The sequence below is a fragment of the Mytilus edulis genome, chromosome 10 (genome assembly GCF_963676685.1).
Source record: "Mytilus edulis chromosome 10, xbMytEdul2.2, whole genome shotgun sequence".
NCBI classification, from domain to species: domain Eukaryota; kingdom Metazoa; phylum Mollusca; class Bivalvia; order Mytilida; family Mytilidae; genus Mytilus; species Mytilus edulis.
The window spans coordinates 50,793,474-50,812,189 of NC_092353.1; the positions used below are offsets into that span (position 1 = coordinate 50,793,474).

General features: G+C 30.5%; 1 protein-coding gene across 2 annotated transcripts; it reads left to right on the plus strand.

Moving 5' to 3' along the window:
- Positions 1-572: 572 nt before the first annotated feature.
- LOC139491430 (baculoviral IAP repeat-containing protein 7-B-like) lies at positions 573-18,450 on the plus strand. Of its 2 annotated transcripts, none has more exons than XM_071279124.1 (5): positions 573-665; positions 10,110-10,740; positions 11,232-11,404; positions 12,601-12,616; positions 15,611-18,450. In XM_071279124.1, the coding sequence occupies exons 2-5, from the start codon at positions 10,206-10,208 to the stop codon at positions 15,835-15,837; spliced, it is 951 nt and encodes a 316-aa protein (XP_071135225.1). In that variant the 5' UTR covers positions 573-665; positions 10,110-10,205; the 3' UTR covers positions 15,838-18,450. The 2 variants fall into 2 exon arrangements, with proteins under 2 accessions (XP_071135225.1, XP_071135223.1); XM_071279122.1 differs by lacking the exon at positions 573-665 and adding an exon at positions 6,734-6,813.
- The last annotated feature ends 266 nt before the right edge of the window (positions 18,451-18,716 follow it).

Below are 18,716 nucleotides of genomic sequence, written 5' to 3' on the forward strand. Positions count from 1 at the left end.
CGTTTGATGTGTTTGAGCAGTTGATCTTGTCATTTGATTGGGTACTTTCCGTTTTTAACTTTTCAATATTTTTGTGATTTTACTTTTCGCTTATAAATACAAAACACAAGGAAGGCAAGAAATTAAGTAAACAATAACAATTTTTATCAATAAAGCCACATTTCACCCGTTTGTTTAGACTTCTCGAGACATAAAATAATAATTTTCCCCTTCACACACTCAGAATGAGATCCAATTACACAGACTTGATCAAATATATTCATGGTACAGTGAAATGAATTACAAGTACTGTAAAATAATGATATATAATTACATCACACTTAAATAAAAGCTCAATTGCGAGCCATTTTTTTAAGCTCTCGTTTCCAGCAGACCACAAACTAAGTTTATCCAACTATATAAGTACAACTTTAACAAAAACTCATAATTATAAACATTAAAGTTAATGAGACATTGTAAATTGACCTGCGTATTAACTACCATACCGTACACACAAGAAGAAAAACTCTATTGTATTTCACTTTCTTGTAAAATTAAATACAACGTAAGGTATATTTATACTTCCGCCTTAAGTTCCGTCATTGCGTTGTATGAGTGACATTGTTTAAATAGTAGAGTTGCAGCAGTATATGAAAAGGGTGCATCAATAAGGAATACACATACAGGTGAGTAACTTCAACGTAAAAGCGCTGTATAGCGATATGCATGGCATCATAATATAACACAATTTTAAGGCGGCATTTCTTTTATATTCAAATAATTTTGAAAAACGAAAGTTGATTTTCAAAAAACGAAAAACATTATTGCAAAAATGTCATGCAAAGAAAATAGTCTAGAAAATTACATAACTCATGAAAATGAGAGCCACGTAAGTTGTAAATTTCAACTATAGTGAATGTTTTGTTTAGTTTTTGTATTTGCCTTACATATACAATTAAAATTGAGAGGACATAAACACTCTGAGTCAATTGAATACAGAGCTTTGTCAAGCATGGCATTATTACAGTACAGGTTTGATTTAGAATTCTACTATAACAGGAGCTGCTATTTTTCAAAAATATTGGTAAGCTGTCTATTAAAAGGAAAACACATCATTCTAATGACTAAAACAAATGTTCTGATTCACTGATTTTGTTTTCAGAAATTGTTAAAGGAACAAGTTTATGTGTCCAATTTTCAGAAAACATGGAAATTACTGTCAAATCCTTGATCAGAGAAATATATTCTACGGATATAGTTATGTGAACAATATTTTAATAAAAATGAGAATGGCAATGGGGAATATGACATAGAGACAACAACCCGACCAAAGAGAAGATAAAAGTCGAAGGCCATCAACGGGTCAGCGATACAATCCCGCAACCGGGGGCGTGCTTCAGCTGGCTATTAAGGTGGTACCTAACACTTTCACTAAAATTAATTTGGCTCGTTTAATTTTCATAAAATTTTGAAAAAGTATTTACTTTGACCCTTTGACAAAAATATATAAATTTCAAAAATTTTTAACCAACCATTTTATCAGAAAAATTACACTGGTTATATAGCAGTTTGACAAACACCAATTTTGATCAGTGAGAAGCTTAATATTCCCTTAACAACATTACGTAATTAAAACGTTTAACTGAATTTACAGAGTTATCTCCCTGTAGTGTTAGGTACCACCTTAAACAAAAATGTATACTAGTTCAGTGATAATAGACTTCATACTAATCTCCGAAATATATAAAAGAAACTAAAATTAAAAATCACATAAGACCAGAAGTTCCAGACTTTGGACAGGCACAAAAATGCTGCGGGGTTAAACATTTTTTTTTAGATCTCAGCCCTCCACCTATATCTCTAGCTAATTTAGAAAAAACAAACACACAAAGTGTAATACCACCATTAATTTTCCCCAATTAGTCTTTGTTAAATTTGCACTTTTCAAAAAAATGTGCAGAATTTATCTTTGTTTCAAATAAAGAAATACTTGGCATGAGTAAAGTTTTATCCTGTCCAGTACTATAGAAAAAAATTCACATAACATTTCATTGCATATAAGAAAATAACCATCATTGGAAGTTAACCAATCAAATTTCTCCCCTTATTTATCTGTGTACAAGGTTAAGTCACCATTTAACCTCAAGATTACAAAATTTTCTATAGAAATCCCAAATAAAAAATAATGGTGTTTTGAAATACCCAAGACATATGTTTATGACACAGAAATGATTTTTCTGCAATAAAATGTAGGATTAATTACCTACAACTGTCAAATTCAAGGGAATATTTTTTTAGACCTACTTTCGTATACAACCGGATGTGACGTACCATTATTTGGTGGTATTACACCACAACAATACGCACAGTAAAACTCAGTTTAAAAGAAGTCGAAGTCCGATGTCAGAAAGGGTAACAAAAGAAACTTTACAAAATGACAATGATACATAAATTAACAAAGGACTACTAGCAGTTCCTGACAAGCCATCTCCAGACCTCAATTAAAACTGATTGAGGATTATGTCTTAATCATATGAACATCAAGCAAAACCCTCCCGTTAGGGGTTTTGTATTATATCATCATAAAACATATGAGAAGAAAATAACCTGTATCATACCAACAAACGGTTTTAGAATAAATGTGATTATTTCTGATGCAAAAACCCTATAAATGAATACATATTAAAACCAAAATATTCAAACTTTAATGATCTGACAACAGTTTCGTAACTATATTCCTTCTAAGTAAATCTGTTTTAAAGTTTTGTTTCCTTTTGAGCTAAATGCCGACATTTTTGTGCTTTGTAAAGAATATTACCATAGAAAAAAGGATGTGAAATACCTTTATAATTATATTTACGAATGATGTCCTTGTACTAATGATAAAATTAAGTAAATATTTTGACTAGTTTGTATACAATATATCTACTTTTTATATTCACATTTTGCGTAGTTACATTATCGATATTGTCCTGATGTAGTAAAATGTGCATTCTGAACCTCAACTTAACGGTCATTTAATATTAGTTTTATCTAGTCATGAGGATGACCTTTATATATACATATTTGCATGACATACTAAAGATAATCGTGTTTGTATAGAGTATGAATCAAGATATAGGCAATCATTTCTGTGTATATTTTTTCATATGCATTCAGTTCTTTCGTTGTAAATGCAAGCATTGCAAGTAGATTTGTTTTGTTATTATCAAGTTTACGGTAGTAACTGGAACTTGTAGACGGGCCTGTACTGAATTTTACCACAATCTGATTAACGATTCTGTGTCTACGCTTACAAGGACCTTTAAACATTCTGTCTTTAACTTCTGTTCTGGTCATTATAACTAGTACCTTATGAATAAAGGTAATTACACCAGCCAATGAAATTTCACCCTTCAACTATTTGAAGGTGTATTACGGTATTAATCGGGAAAAAACAGTTGATCCAGGAATGTCATTAAAACAGAAAGTATACTGGAACGTTTTTATATCATAGCAAGCAAAATTGGACACATGGGATCGGTATTTTAATCAGATTGGTTTGGCTATAAACTGTGATTCATAAATAATACAGCAACAAAGTCTGATATCAAAGAGCGCAGTTGGTGGCCATAAGAATACCGACAACCTGTAGCAAAATACACATATATGTTTTCAAGGAGAACATTTACATCATCTAATATCAGTTAAAGTTAGTATATATCTGGCTTATAATATTTTTTTTAAATACAGTTGAAGGCTTAATTGGAGTTGCAACTAACAATTTTATATAATGATTGCACTTGTTGTAAATTACCTACAATTAAAACATATAAGTCTACACAATACCAGTAGTTCAAAGACCATCATAATAATGTTGGTTTATTGAGCAATTTAAATAATTAAGCGTTAGTATGCAAAAATACACAAACGCGCGTATTTTTTAATGATTGAAAGGTGATGGCATCGTGACATTTCAAGGGAAGAAATGCACTGTCCTGTTTGTAAAATATTAGGAAATTGAGGACGAACAACATTTCTTATTAAATGTCATTTACCGCAAAGCAAGAACGATTAGAAAAAAAACTCTTACTTTAAATACGGTGTTATCTTCAACACTGTTGAAAAAATATTAGTTAAGGTTAATCATTCAGTTGACGTATGAATCAGCGAGTATCTCATGTATTTTATATTCTATTGTTCAATAAATCAATGGAAAGATAGACAAAAAGGCGAATTGCAAATATTTGTACATTTGTACAACAAGATAATTATGACTGAAAAAAAAATATGAAAATATGAAACAATAATACAGAATACAATAGCTTGGTCTAGGAAGGGAACCAAATGAGCCATTTGTTTTTAATACTTATCGTAACACCTGCAATATTAACTGACGACATATTTACAATTGCAAAGATTTTGTACTTCTACAACTTAAGATAGTCCTATATATATGATATATAATATTAGCCTTTAACCTGCCAGTGTGCAAAATTTCTATAGTATGTACAAGTCGTTCGTATAACTACTTACTTTTTTTGTGTTATTGAAAACAAAAATATTTTGACGGTCCCGTTTTATGGTTCATGAACTAAAACTTATTAAAACTATTTATTTACTAATGTAAGTAAAATCAACAGTTTGTCTGTTCGTCTTCTTTTTCGTGATGTTTTTCGTCTGTCTCTGACTTAAGTGTTTTTAATTGCCTAATTGACAATTTCCCTTGCAACTAATTTAATTCACAGTTATTCAATATCTTGGAATTTGATGCGACTGTCATACAAGTGAGAGGTTTAGCTAGCTATAAAGCCATGTTTAATCCATCATTTTCTACTTGTAACATGAATGGTAAATTTTCCTTTGATCTACTGGTGAGTTAACTCGGTTATTTTTAGCAAAGTGCGTTAACTAAATGATCTTTTAGTTATTTCACTCTCCAATCCCGCCGTAGAGAACTTCTTATTTGAAAAGCAAAGAATGGGAAGAGCTTAAACCAGTGCATTAACTTCCATCTCAAAAGTTGTTAATGCACAGTCTAGCTCCGCCTCAATGGGGTAGTACTTAGATAGCAAACATTTGAACTTCAAGGGGCTATGGTTTTTTTGTGTCAGTCGGAAATTTGTTTTTGCTCAAAGTGCGATCAATCTCATTTAGTTTTTCAACGCTATCGCATTATTTTTTCAATGTTTAACACTATAAGGTAAGGGGAAAATCTGGATTCAGAATTTATTTTTGTATTTTGTTGTCATCTGCTTGACCATAATAAAAGAAAACTTTTCAACAAATTGGGGATCAGAATATCTTTTTAGAAGAATAGAAAACATACCCCCACCCGCATAAAGTTCTATTTTCGTGTAATGAACAAGCTTCAAAATTTGTCCCTGGACCTTATATGAATTCAACACGCAATCAATTAACCGATCTTCCCAAGGTTTTGGGGAACGAAAGAACATTTTGATTTACCTTCATAAATGGTATTAGGGATATGTTTCCTTTTTATCACAACTTCCTTTGAAACTTCAAGTCTTTTTTTAATGTTTTGATGGGAAATTATCATAAGATAATTGCTTGCATTAACCCCCCCTTTTTTTTCTCTCCCATTCACACCCCCTTTTTCAAAACCTTTTGGGAAGAAAAAATAAATGACTATCGAGTATGAATCAAACGGCAACAATACTTTGAATTTTAAACGTACCTTTATCGGACAAACAAATCCAACTGACATTAATTTCCTTAAATCAAATAAAGTATCAAGCCACTAAAGTGCAGAAAGGTTTTATTGGTTAGGGTTTAACTTTTAATATGTGTCATAGCCCATTAATGTTACAAATCATATATAGACACGCCTTACTAATTAACATATTTAATCCACTCAAAGCTACGCTTTTCGTCAATTAAATACGTAATTCGTAAAAGACGTGCTATATATATATCATAAGAAAATGTCTGTACCAAATCAAAAATATGAAAGTTTTTATCCATTCGTTTGATGTGTTTGAACTTTTGATTTTGATATTTGATAAAGAACTTTCCGTTATGAATTTTCCTTTGAGTGCAGTTAATTTTGTGAATTTACTTTTTCAATAGTTTATCGATGTTTATGAAATGTTTTTTTTCGTAGTTCCTGTCTATTTTATTACATTGTATTACATTATTAAAATTTTAATATTGGTATGAATGTTTCTTTGTTTTAGTATCTATATCCGTACACTAGGATTTTTCAGAATACGGATATGAATAATAAACTGCACATTGCTAAAAAATCAAAAACATATTAAAGTCAATGTATGTTGAAATGTTAATAATGTAATACAAATAAACAGGAAATACGAATAAACGTTTGAAAAACGTTTATAAATAAAATAAAAATAATCTGCTTACCGAGTTCCTGTGATATATTAAATACTGTGTTGCATTGATTAAAGCTATATTTCAAGTTCTTTATCAATCATCATGATCATATCAGTAATATTAATAAAGTCACAATTGTCCGAATGTACCTTTTCAAGAGTCACTCTGACAAATTAATAGGCGGAAAAAATTCTTATAATGGCGTATATTTGATTAGACGAAAAACAATGAAAACTACCAGTGACTATTCTATTATGTAAATATCAACTTAATCATGTTAATAGATGTAAATATCTGCCCTTATTTAATGTGTATACAACAACACATTAACATTAATCAATATAAATATATTTGTTCATATGTTCATCGATTCGTTGAATAATTTAAATTTGTGTGACAACTGATCTAAATATAGCTGAGGTTTTTTCCCACTTGATCATGTTGATATGTATCCACCATTTTGAATAGCTGCCGTTTTCATAATCTTAATGTAAATCGAAAGTAAGTGTTTATTTAATGGTTCAGTTGATACGATAATACTTCTAATATGATTCACAATTTATTCATGCTGGTTTTGAAGTACAAAACAATTCAAACAAACATCTGTCCTTCGGGAATTAGTTTTCACAAATCACTATGTAAACAAAGCAATCGCAATTTCAAATGTTATACGCAATACTTCCTTAATGTACTAATTTTTGAGCAATGTTTTACTTCCTTTATGAAAAGATGTATTTTCTCTAAGTCAAATGTATAATAAAAGTTACACTGGCCCGGTTGAAAAAACTCTTTTGTTTACTTCAATTGTTATACACAGAAAAGATGACATTGTCTTCTATAGATAAAAAAAAGACAATGGAAATTTCTGTTTAATGCACAATATTATTTCAAAAAGCACACATTGTCTTCAGCTATCTTTTACATTACAGTTATGCCGTAAAAACATATCAAGAACGCGCTGCTATAAAAGCTGAATTGTAAAGCAACTATATAGTTCAAATTTGTATTAACCACAATTTAAAAAAAGGGGTATGTTTTTTTTTCTTTTTTTTTACGCAAAAAACCAAATGTTGTATAAAAATTTTACACTTTTAGGTATGTGGATAATCTTTTCCTTTATCATTATATTTCATTGGTTAGTGAAAAATCTAGTGATTAAATAAAATTAAGAAATCTTCTTTTGTCCTCAAGCTTTTGTCTCCTTATACATTTTACGATGACGTTTCATATGATAGAAGAAACTATAATTTTTTTGTTGCATACGATTTTATGGGAAAAGATACATTAAGATATAACATATATTTCTTTTTATTACTGTACTCAGTTTACAACAGTATGTCTTAAAAATTATATGCCCCTCCCCCCACAATATAGAATTAAAGTTGAAAGTGTGTGCATGCGTATGTCATTTTCCTCATTGTTCCAGACTTGGCGCCTTAAATAACATCTTAATAATTTTCGTCAAAATTTACAAAAACAGTACCAATATTGTCTATAAAAAACACTTGAACATTATAAACAAAACTATGTTCATGAACAGATTGCAAATGTATTACTGTTGTTCCCGTCTGCTTTTACAGAATTAATTTTCATGATACATTCTTGGTTTCGGAACTTGGAGTCTTTTTTTCAAATTTTTCAAATAGTCAATTTGTCAATCCTTCCAATAATTTAACGTCGATAGAAGATTTTTCATGATAAAGATATAACACTTGACGCAAGTCTTGAATTTGTCTTTCCTTTTGGAGTATTTTCTGATAAGGTAGACTTTGTGTTTGCAAATTATTTGACATAGAGTTTTGAAATTAAGCTTTAATAGCAAGCAATAATTTTCAAACCTTTATAGGGAAAATAACATTATTTTTGTTATACAGATATTGATGTAACAGTTTTTACGTATTTTATTGATAAGCTAACTGTGTTAAGCTGTTATTTTAAGTTATAATTTGTAAGTGAGTGTACAAATTATTTTGTCAAATGCATATCTGTTGTTTTAATTTTATAATGAATTAGAGAACACTAACGTTATAGAATTCATTGACGAAATGTTTAAAATTAATTATTACATCAACTTCCGTGTAGTCCATAGGCTTAAGTAAAAAAAAAAAAAACAGATGGCAGTGGAAGAGTATAGTGTTACCAAATTCGAGATGGCACAAGGACAGGGACAGAGTAGTTGCAATCGTCACAGACAAATTACCTGAAATCCAAGATATAATGACTGTGAGCAATTTCACTTTGATGTAATCGACAGACAAAGGGAACATATTTCAATTCTGTATAACAGGTTGAAAAACTATACATCGATCAAAGGCATTACTACACCTATATCCCTAGATCAAAAATCACTGATGGCTCCAGGAAGTTAGGGTGAATTACAGGATAACTACCTTGCATACAATTCAAATGGCATTAACTGTTGCTTATTAAACATTTCTGGTATAAAATCTATAATGCCAATTCCAGAGTTTGTTGATCTTATAAACAATTATGTTACTCTTTATTTGTAGCACCTAAACTAAATGAATGAGATATTTTTGGTCTGTGTAGTAATTTAAAAATTAAAAAATAAAATTCCTTAAATCATCAGCTGGTACAGCAATTGTTTGCAAATAGATATTTGAAAGTATATAACATTTCAGGAAATTGATCGTCAATTTAATTATTGGATGCAGATTTCTAATTTATTTTTAAATTTTAAGTCATACATTTTGTTCCATTGCATACATATATATATACATGTATCAAGCCTGAAAATACTTAGTACTCTGGCAGATGTTGTAGCATTTGGCGAAATAGAAATGATGTTATTGTAGAACAAATGAATATGGTTTGATCTGTGAATTAAATTCTAATTTTAGTTCTAAAGCTATTGTGTTACCTGATTACATTATTCCAGATGAAAAAAGATATTTTGAATCTTAATTGAAATAATGAAATTTTGAAATATTTATTTGATTATTGAAATTTACTGAGAAATAATATTTGTTTTGCATCGAGTAAGTGGGTGTCCTTTTACAAATTACCAAATAAAATATGACATTTTTCATGATTTTGATAAAGTCCGAAAATCAATATGTTATTCGAATTTTGTTATTTGAAAAAAATCACATGAATATCATGTGAAAAAATCATCAATTAAACGTGAAATTCATGCGACTTGTTACATGAGATTCCCCCAAAAGTCACATGAACTGATTTCATGTGAGTTTCACCCGTAATTAGCTCTTGAAATTGATGTCAGTGAAATTCCCTGTGTAGCTCAATACTGACATGATGTATAAAAAACATGGCTAAAAGTTTTCCTGATAAATTATAAATTATGATTAAAGAAGCTAAGGTTTCACGTCCTTTAGGCAATTGACCTTATATCGATTTTGCTATTTTTTAAGGTCCCTTTTTGGTCATATAGCTATTCAACGGGCTATGGCTTTTATACATCATCAATTTGTGGATTGATAAACTATGTGTACGTATGTACAAGAAAGAACAGGTCTGTAACACATGCCTTAATGATTCATTCTGATTTTGTTGCACATAAAATTGTAAATGTTTCAACGTATAATCAACCAGTTTCATGGAGTGTTATTTTGATAAAACTTCAAAAGGTCATTTCTTCGTGACAGAGATTTTAAGCATGTAAGAATAAAAATCCTTCTACTTCCAAATAACGCGGGATTTTAAAGCATTGACAATATACATCTCTTACCAATATCTAATGTAGTGAAATGAAACGAATTTATGAAAAGAGTTTTTTTAAATATCATGTTTTCTTCCTTCTTTTTCTTTTCATGTAGTTGAATTTGTTCAAAATTCATAAGAGGTCGACTGTTCCTTCCTGGAGATGATTGAAGACAACATTCCCTTAAACCAAATTTTAAAGCAAGATAAAAATGTACTGTACTGATCGTAGTGATGGATATAGTCCTTTTCACCAAATTAATAGCTATCAAGCTCAGGTTTCTGAGCATTTCGATGAAGAAAATGATACCATCTCACTAGTTGTACCCGTTCAAAGTTTAGATCATATCGCAAATCAAAGGTCCGAGATGGTCTGTACTGGTCAACAAAGAGGCTTTACTGGTACTTCATCTGTTTCAAACGGTCAACTCTATGAAAATGGAAGTGAAAGTTGTGCTACTCAAAATAGCCATTTTGATTCAAAAGATCGTGAACTTGAAGAACGATATGATAAAGAACAGGAATTTCAAAGACTAGCTGCTGTACAGCATGAAAGAAAAAGAAAATACCTATTCACACAAGAAAAGAACGAGCGAGGCACAGACACAGAGTCGAATCAAAGAGTTATCCCTCCAAAGTTTAGAGCGTACAGTAAGGAAGACATAAGAGAGAGGTCCTTTGTAGGATTTACATCGGCGTCCAAATGGGCAAAATTAGTTTTTGCGATAGCCGGCTACTTTTATAAAGGTAATTTTTTTCAACAATCTATAAGGTGTTTTTTTTTAAAGAAATATGTTTCTTTGTTTTATTTTTGGAAAAGAGATGTTGAAATAAAGAGATTTTTATGATTGACTGTGATACAGTCGAACACCAATGACCAAATGATGAGGATTGCAACTGCTATGGGTCACTTTACGACGTTCAACAAAGATTTAGACCATGCATGATATGCTACGATGTGAACAACTTTTAAACAGTTCAAAATAGAAAAATATACTTGTGTGATATACGCTAAAAGTAGACGAAAAATAAATGTCAAGATGAAACTTTCAAGAACTATCAAATGACATGCTTTTGGCAGAGGTATGCAGTGTGTGGCAGGATTATGGTTATGAGCCATAAACACTCTCCTTAGGGTAATTAAAGATATAACCAATTGGGATAACAAAATGAACTTAACATTAAATGTACTATAATAAAAGAGAGAAAATGTATACTAAGTACTTGTATAATTACAGGATTTTCTGACATCACGGCGTGCTACCAATGCGGATTTGTCTACAAAAATTGGCAAAAAGATGAAGATCCTATTTTAACCCATATTAAAAATCAGCCAAACTGTCAACATATCGAAGACCTCAAAAGAAAGAATATACATTCATGTAAACATCTTGACAATGATTCAGAAAATGTAAGTTGAACTTGTTAAAAATTGAAATTCTATTTTTTTACAAGTCTCATTGGATTCTTATTCATACTTTTTAAAATGCATGTTTATCTGCACTCCAATATCTGATAACAAATATTATGTTGTACTGGGAGGTCGTTGGATCCTCTAATGAACTAGAATACTCATAAACAAATTCATGATAAAAAAACGATACGAGTGGATATAACGAAACAACAATTTATTCATTTTAATCCCGATCATCTGGCTGCATTTCTTCAAGCAGACGTCTTAAAAGTGCTCATTTGGATCTCAACACTTGAAAGTGAATTATAATTGAGACTCTAAATCCTGTAAAAAATACTATCATGAAATCAGCATCATCCAACTATTTGAGAGAAGCCACACAATATAATTAAAGAAAACCGTAGATTATGACATGCGTTGTATTTAAATTGTAAATTAAACAGATGACACTGTTAGAATATAAAAAATCAAAAGATAACCATAACATATACAGATTAAAAATCACTATTTAAACGTTTGAAGATCGACGGGATGATTAATAGTTCTAAATCAATTTAAAAAATGTTCTCTAGAGTTGATAGAAAACAGGAGTTGATATTTTTTTATTCTTGTAAACTTTGTTTCCCTGTGTTTTCAGATCAATTTATCGTCAAATTACATTGTCTTAAAAATACAATTAAACAGCTCACCATTTTGTCAAGTGTTTGAAGTATCTATGTTTGTTTACTTGTTTTTTGTAGGGAAAATTGATAAAACATTTTTAACTTGAACCCATGCTTTATATCTTGACGTTGTTAATAGCAGCACAGCTGATGAAGCAAATTATATAATATTACATTTTACGTGATTTTCATATAATTATGAGTTATAAAACAGGTTAAACATATATAAAAAAAAAAAATTAAAGACAACAGTAGTATACTGCTGTTCGAAAGTCATAAATCGGTTGAGAGAAAAGAAATCCGGTTTACAAACTAAAAGCGAGAGAAATACATCAACTATAAGAAGAAAACAACGAATCAGCGGAAACACTGAAGTACAACAAAAACAAACGACAATGCAACACACACACAACGAACTATAAAAAAATATGCAACAAAAAACATTCAGTATATGTAACAATTTCACGATTGTCTTTGCTCAAAACTTGTATTTTCTCTTATTTAATATCTTATATATTTCATGTATTTTAGGACGTCGATATGACAGGTAAGTGTTTTTATTACATTTTGATTATTTAAAAGAGATAATAATATCTTTAATGCAATGTCGAAGCAACGCACTTATGAGCAACGTTTACCATTCCTTGTTAAATTGAGACACACAGAGAGAGAGAGAAAAAAACCCAATTGAAATATACATTTCCAAGGGATTTAGACAATTCGATCAGATGAAAGATAAAAGACAATTTGAACAAGGTCTCTGACCAAAATTGCGCATTTTAAAGAAATAAAATATTTTTGTTTTCAACAATAATGATCAATAATGTTTTCTTAGTTATGTACTTTTGACTTTTGCCGAAGGTTTTCCAAAGTGTTATAAGAAAAAAGGGAAAGGGTTGTAATCTTCTTACAAAGGAGACATTGCAAATCTAGTAATTTTAGTTGTGGCTACTGTGGACAAATATCGATGCCATTTGTTTACTGTTTATATGCGACAATAGTCCGGAATTGTTCGACGTACAACGGCCTTCTAATGACCAAGTGATTCCTACTGGAAAGTCCCTCTAATTTTAAAAAGGCCGTCGGATTTCCTCAGGAGCGATCATGGTTAAATGCTGATGACGATGTTTTTGAAAATGTAAAGCCTACTTGAAATATGATTTTTTGGAAATCTTGGGTATATATTTTATGGCGTCAAGCGAATACACCTCTCATCAAATATTTTTTAGTAAACATTTAGTGATAGTTTTATTTAAAGTAGCACAATACAAAGATTTTTTTACTTCCAATCACTAACCTTTGAAATGCTGTAACTTTCTTATGGATGCATAGAAAATAATAAAAGAGGTATATAAAGATAGATAAAAGATTAATCTTTTAATTGAATGCAATATTTTTATTATGCAATCATTATGTAATCAATTATTATGTAATTAGTGGCAAAATCTTGGTAAGTTCACTTGAATGAATTTAGCTCTATCATCTCTTTAACTATACAGAAAATTTTTCACGAAATCTTAATCAACACATCATGGGATTCAAAAGCGTGTCTCAGATTGTCTCTATGGTATTCCATTCTCTCATAAATCTCTAATTAGTGTAAACATCCTAACCCCATAAAAGAACATAATGTTTAATTAGGTGTAAAATTTGTTCTATTGATTATATTCCGTTCGTATATAACTTTTTGGAATTTTGGATCCTCAATGCTCTTCAACTTTGTACTTGTTTGGATTTATAAATATTTTGATATGAGCGTCACTGATGAGTCTTATGTAGACGAAACGCGCGTCTGGCGTACTAAACTATAATCCTGGTACCTTTGATAACTTTTTACACCACTGGGTCGATGCCACTGCTGGTGGACGTTTCGTCCCCGAGGGTATCACCAGCCCAGTAGTCAACACTTCGGTGTTGACATGAATATCAATAATGTGGTCATTTTTATAAATTTCCTGTTTACAAAATTTTGAATTTTTCAAAATACTAAGGATTTTCTTATCCCAGGCATAGATTACCTTAGCCGTATTTGGCATAACTTTTTGGAATTTTGGATCCTCAATGCTCTTCAACTTTGTACTTGTTTGGATTTATAAATATTTTGATATGAGCGTCACTGATGAGTCTTATGTAGACGAAACGCGCGTCTGGCGTACTAAACTATAATCCTGGTACCTTTGATAACTTTTTACACCACTGGGTCGATGCCACTGCTGGTGGACGTTTCGTCCCCGAGGGTATCACCAGCCCAGTAGTCAACACTTCGGTGTTGACATGAATATCAATAATGTGGTCATTTTTATAAATTTCCTGTTTACAAAATTTTGAATTTTTCAAAATACTAAGGATTTTCTTATCCCAGGCATAGATTACCTTAGCCGTATTTGGCATAACTTTTTGGAATTTTGGATCCTCAATGCTCTTCAACTTTGTACTTGTTTGGATTTATAAATATTTTGATATGAGCGTCACTGATGAGTCTTATGTAGACGAAACGCGCGTCTGGCGTACTAAACTATAATCCTGGTACCTTTGATAACTTTTTACACCACTGGGTCGATGCCACTGCTGGTGGACGTTTCGTCCCCGAGGGTATCACCAGCCCAGTAGTCAACACTTCGGTGTTGACATGAATATCAATAATGTGGTCATTTTTATAAATTTCCTGTTTACAAAATTTTGAATTTTTCAAAATACTAAGGATTTTCTTATCCCAGGCATAGATTACCTTAGCCGTATTTGGCATAACTTTTTGGAATTATGGATCCTCAATGCTCTTCAACTTTGTACTTGTTTTGATTTATAAATATTTTGATATGAGCGTCACTGATGAGTCTTATGTAGACGAAACGCGCGTCTGGCGTACTAAACTATAATCCTGGTACCTTTGATAACTTTTTTTTCTATACATTCTATCTGAAATCTGAGACACACTTTTGTAGATAATGGCCATTGGAACAACATATAATAAAATCAACCCTCTAGGGATACCTATGCAGAAGCTAATTTCATTTGAAATGGAAATTTGGTGAAAAATATTTTAGACACAGTTAACGTTATAATTGGTTACATAATTGTTGCATAATACTAACATTGCATTAATTTGAAAGAGTAATATGTTAGCTATCCAAAACTACCACTTTTGTAAACTATCAAGCATTATTAAGAAAGTTACAGCATTTTGAAACTTGGGAGTTGGAGTTATAAAATCTTTGTAGTGTGCTGCCTTTTAAGTGAAAAACAGTGTAACCAGGGACATATCAATTACTAGTATACGGAAAATTGAACAGTTCTTTGAAGTCTTTTATGAAATTTATATCATGTTATGTTTTTATCAGCAACGTCTCAAACAAGTTCAAAAATCAGTACCGATTAAAAAAAAATTATAAATATTTGTTATATCAAAACTTGCATTGTAAGCGCTCACACGTATTCAATGTTTGCAAGATTTATTTCAGGTTTATATGTTAACGCTATCTTAATTTTCATCTACCCTAATAGATTAAGATTATAAATTTTAAATGATTAATTTGCTTTACAGAAGTAACAACAGCGACAGAGAACCTATCAATCAACCAAAACGAAGCAATTGATCCTAGACTTATTTGTAAAGTGTGTTTGGTGAATAAACTAGAGTTTACTATACAGCCATGTGGACACTTGGTGATCTGTCATTCTTGTTGTCAGCTACTGTTTAGTCAGAAAAAGCCGTGTCCAGTTTGTAGAGGACCAATTGAAAAAGCCATCAGGACACTGATTCCTGAATGACTCAAGTTCGCTTCATTTTCATTTGAAAAAAGGTTTTAAAATAGAGGAATTTTACCTAAAACACTGTGTTTTTTGTGTGTGTAGTGTATTATATTATATTGTTTTTGTACAACTATACCTTATATAGTTTTGTAAAACTCATATGTCAAGCAATCCTTTAATTCATTGTTATACATGTTTGATTTTTTGGGAAAAAAACACTTTATAAATATTAAAAAAAAAAAAAAAAAAACGAATAGAAAAGACATTCTAACTTCAAATGAAGGGATTTGCTTTTAACTCTCCTGTTTCCATTGAAACATTTCATATTAATGATTTTAATACTAAAAGTCCAAAACAATTTTTGCAGCACTTTTAGTTCATTCATTCTTAATATATGTACGTTTTCTGTCTGCAGCTTTAAATATACATGTTCAAAACAAGAAAGATAAAAACAAATTACAGATTTACAGAAATATTGCTTTCTCAAATCTCCGGGTCCACAGTAATTTAGAATAACCATCTTTAATATTACTAATAAATAAAGCAGACAGTAAAATTAACTATTGAATTTCATTAAAGTCCGATTATTTTTTTATGAATTTTTATCCGAGTATTTTAAGTTTAGCTATTAGCTTCACGTAATGAGGTAGTTTTTAATGTTAAATGCATATTGAATGATGAGTAAAATATAAAGTAAACTAAAATTTAGATGTTTATTAATTTGAAATGTAAATAAAGAAAGATAATTCTTCACTAACCAAAACATGATTAAAGTTTATTCTTACAATTGGCAAATCTTAAATATTTCAGCAAGACATCTTATTCTTTTGCAATACATTTTGACATTTACATTTATTAATAATTTCCAGAATACACTATATTCCAATCATAATCAAGACAACCCCCTACCTGGAATTCGTAAAGCGGAAATCATACATTCGGAATATAATCAATTAAAAGATTTTGATAAAACTAGCTCAATTCAATGATGAATTCACAGGTACTTGGGGTAGGACCACGCTATTTTGACCTGTGAGCTTTTTGTTCTGTATTTTTGTTTTCGTTACTTCAAATAGTTTTGACTTCTTTAATGCGTTTTTTCTGTTTTTCATACTATCTAAGAATAAATGTGTTTTATAAGTCCTATACCTCTATTCTTATTTTCCAATAGGGGAACGACATTACCTATAATCTACTTTCACTGTAAGATTGCATATTAGACGCGAACAAAAACACATCAAAAAAGTGAAAAAAAGTGTTAATGAATAAGGAAAAACACAATATAAAGGGGGTTTCATACCCAAAGCGCCAGTTTGGACCATTTCGGTGAATATTTTACATGAACAATATTCTTAAATTTGAGAAACTGCAGTTTTGAGCACTGTTCTTCAAATTTCGGTTTTAATATATAGCTTTTTATTCTATTGGCCACACCGTGTATTATTGAATAACTAAGAGCTAGATTTTTCTACGGCGGTGAATTGTCTGTTTCAGACAGAATGTAGGTCTAACGTACATCGGAGTGGTGAGGTTTCGAGCCAATGGGGCGACAGATATTCGTGGCGACCCTCATTTGTTTACATAATTTTACATAAGTAAGGCAGAACACATTTCTAACAAATCTACTGCTGAATGAATGCGTTTGCATGATATGACAACCAAAGGACATTTATACAAAATAAACATAACAATAAACAGCTGAGAAAAATATATGATACCATGTTTATTGTAATACTTATAGATTATGCTGGTCATTCGATCGAGATTGATTTTCTTGCTTGAGCCGGTACGACCAATGCTAATCTGTTAATCGCCATTTCACCTATGACACGTTGTTAATACATTGACAACGACACGTGCGACCTTAGTTTCTAGTGATACTTTTTCTTATCACTCTACTGTGCTTTGAACGGAAATTATCAATTAGTAAGATAAATGGAAAATAGCGATAATTATGTTTATCATTTACATGTATAAGTGGCTTTTCTTCTTCCATGCTGCTTTTTTTACCTATAATGAGTAAAATAAGAGCTCTATTTACAGCTGTTTTAAATCAATTTTAAAAGTCGGTTTTGAAATGATAATGTTTTGCATTATCTTCATGTTAATGTTTGTTATTAAATTAGTTTAAGATGAACTACTAATGTTATTTAAGTTATATTGGGAATACAGTTGTATAATCAATAAAAAGTCTTATTTCAATACAGATTATCGAGCCCCACATGTCATCACGGTTCGTTGACTATAAAACATTTGCATAGATTGCAAGTTAAATTTTGTGTTTATGCTTGTTTAAAGAAAACCATTTATTGTATGATAAGTCAATGGTTTTTGGTTTGTCGTTTCATAAGCATTGGTTCTTTTACATTTTTATAAATTTCTTTTGGCCTACAACTTCAGTCATGAATTATTGACGCTGAATGATTAGCGTAGTTGACGTGTTTAAAATTGCAATTTAAAGAAGTGTTGTGCTTCAACTGTGTTTTGTATAATTTATGTTCAAAACTGTATTGTGTTTTAAACTACTAAGCGATGTATCTTGTACATATTTATTTAATTTTTAATTTGATATTATCATAAGATACATTTTTAAGTCACCATTACTAATAAAGATTTTTTATTGTATCAAAACAATTCACCTCTATTCTATGCATTCTGTTAGTAGGTGTTGTTATGTTAACATAGTCATTTCTCGATACAAAAAAAATCGAAACGTCAATTTCTAGTTGTTCAACACATACTATCTTGTTTGTTCAATTGATTTCTTAAAATGTTACCTGTAAGGATCAAATGTGAAAACAGTAAAAATGACAACTTTGCCTTTATTGAAAGAGCAGAGGAAATTTCTTGCATCAAACAGCGAAGAGTCTAAGGATCAGAAAACAGACCGATACGAT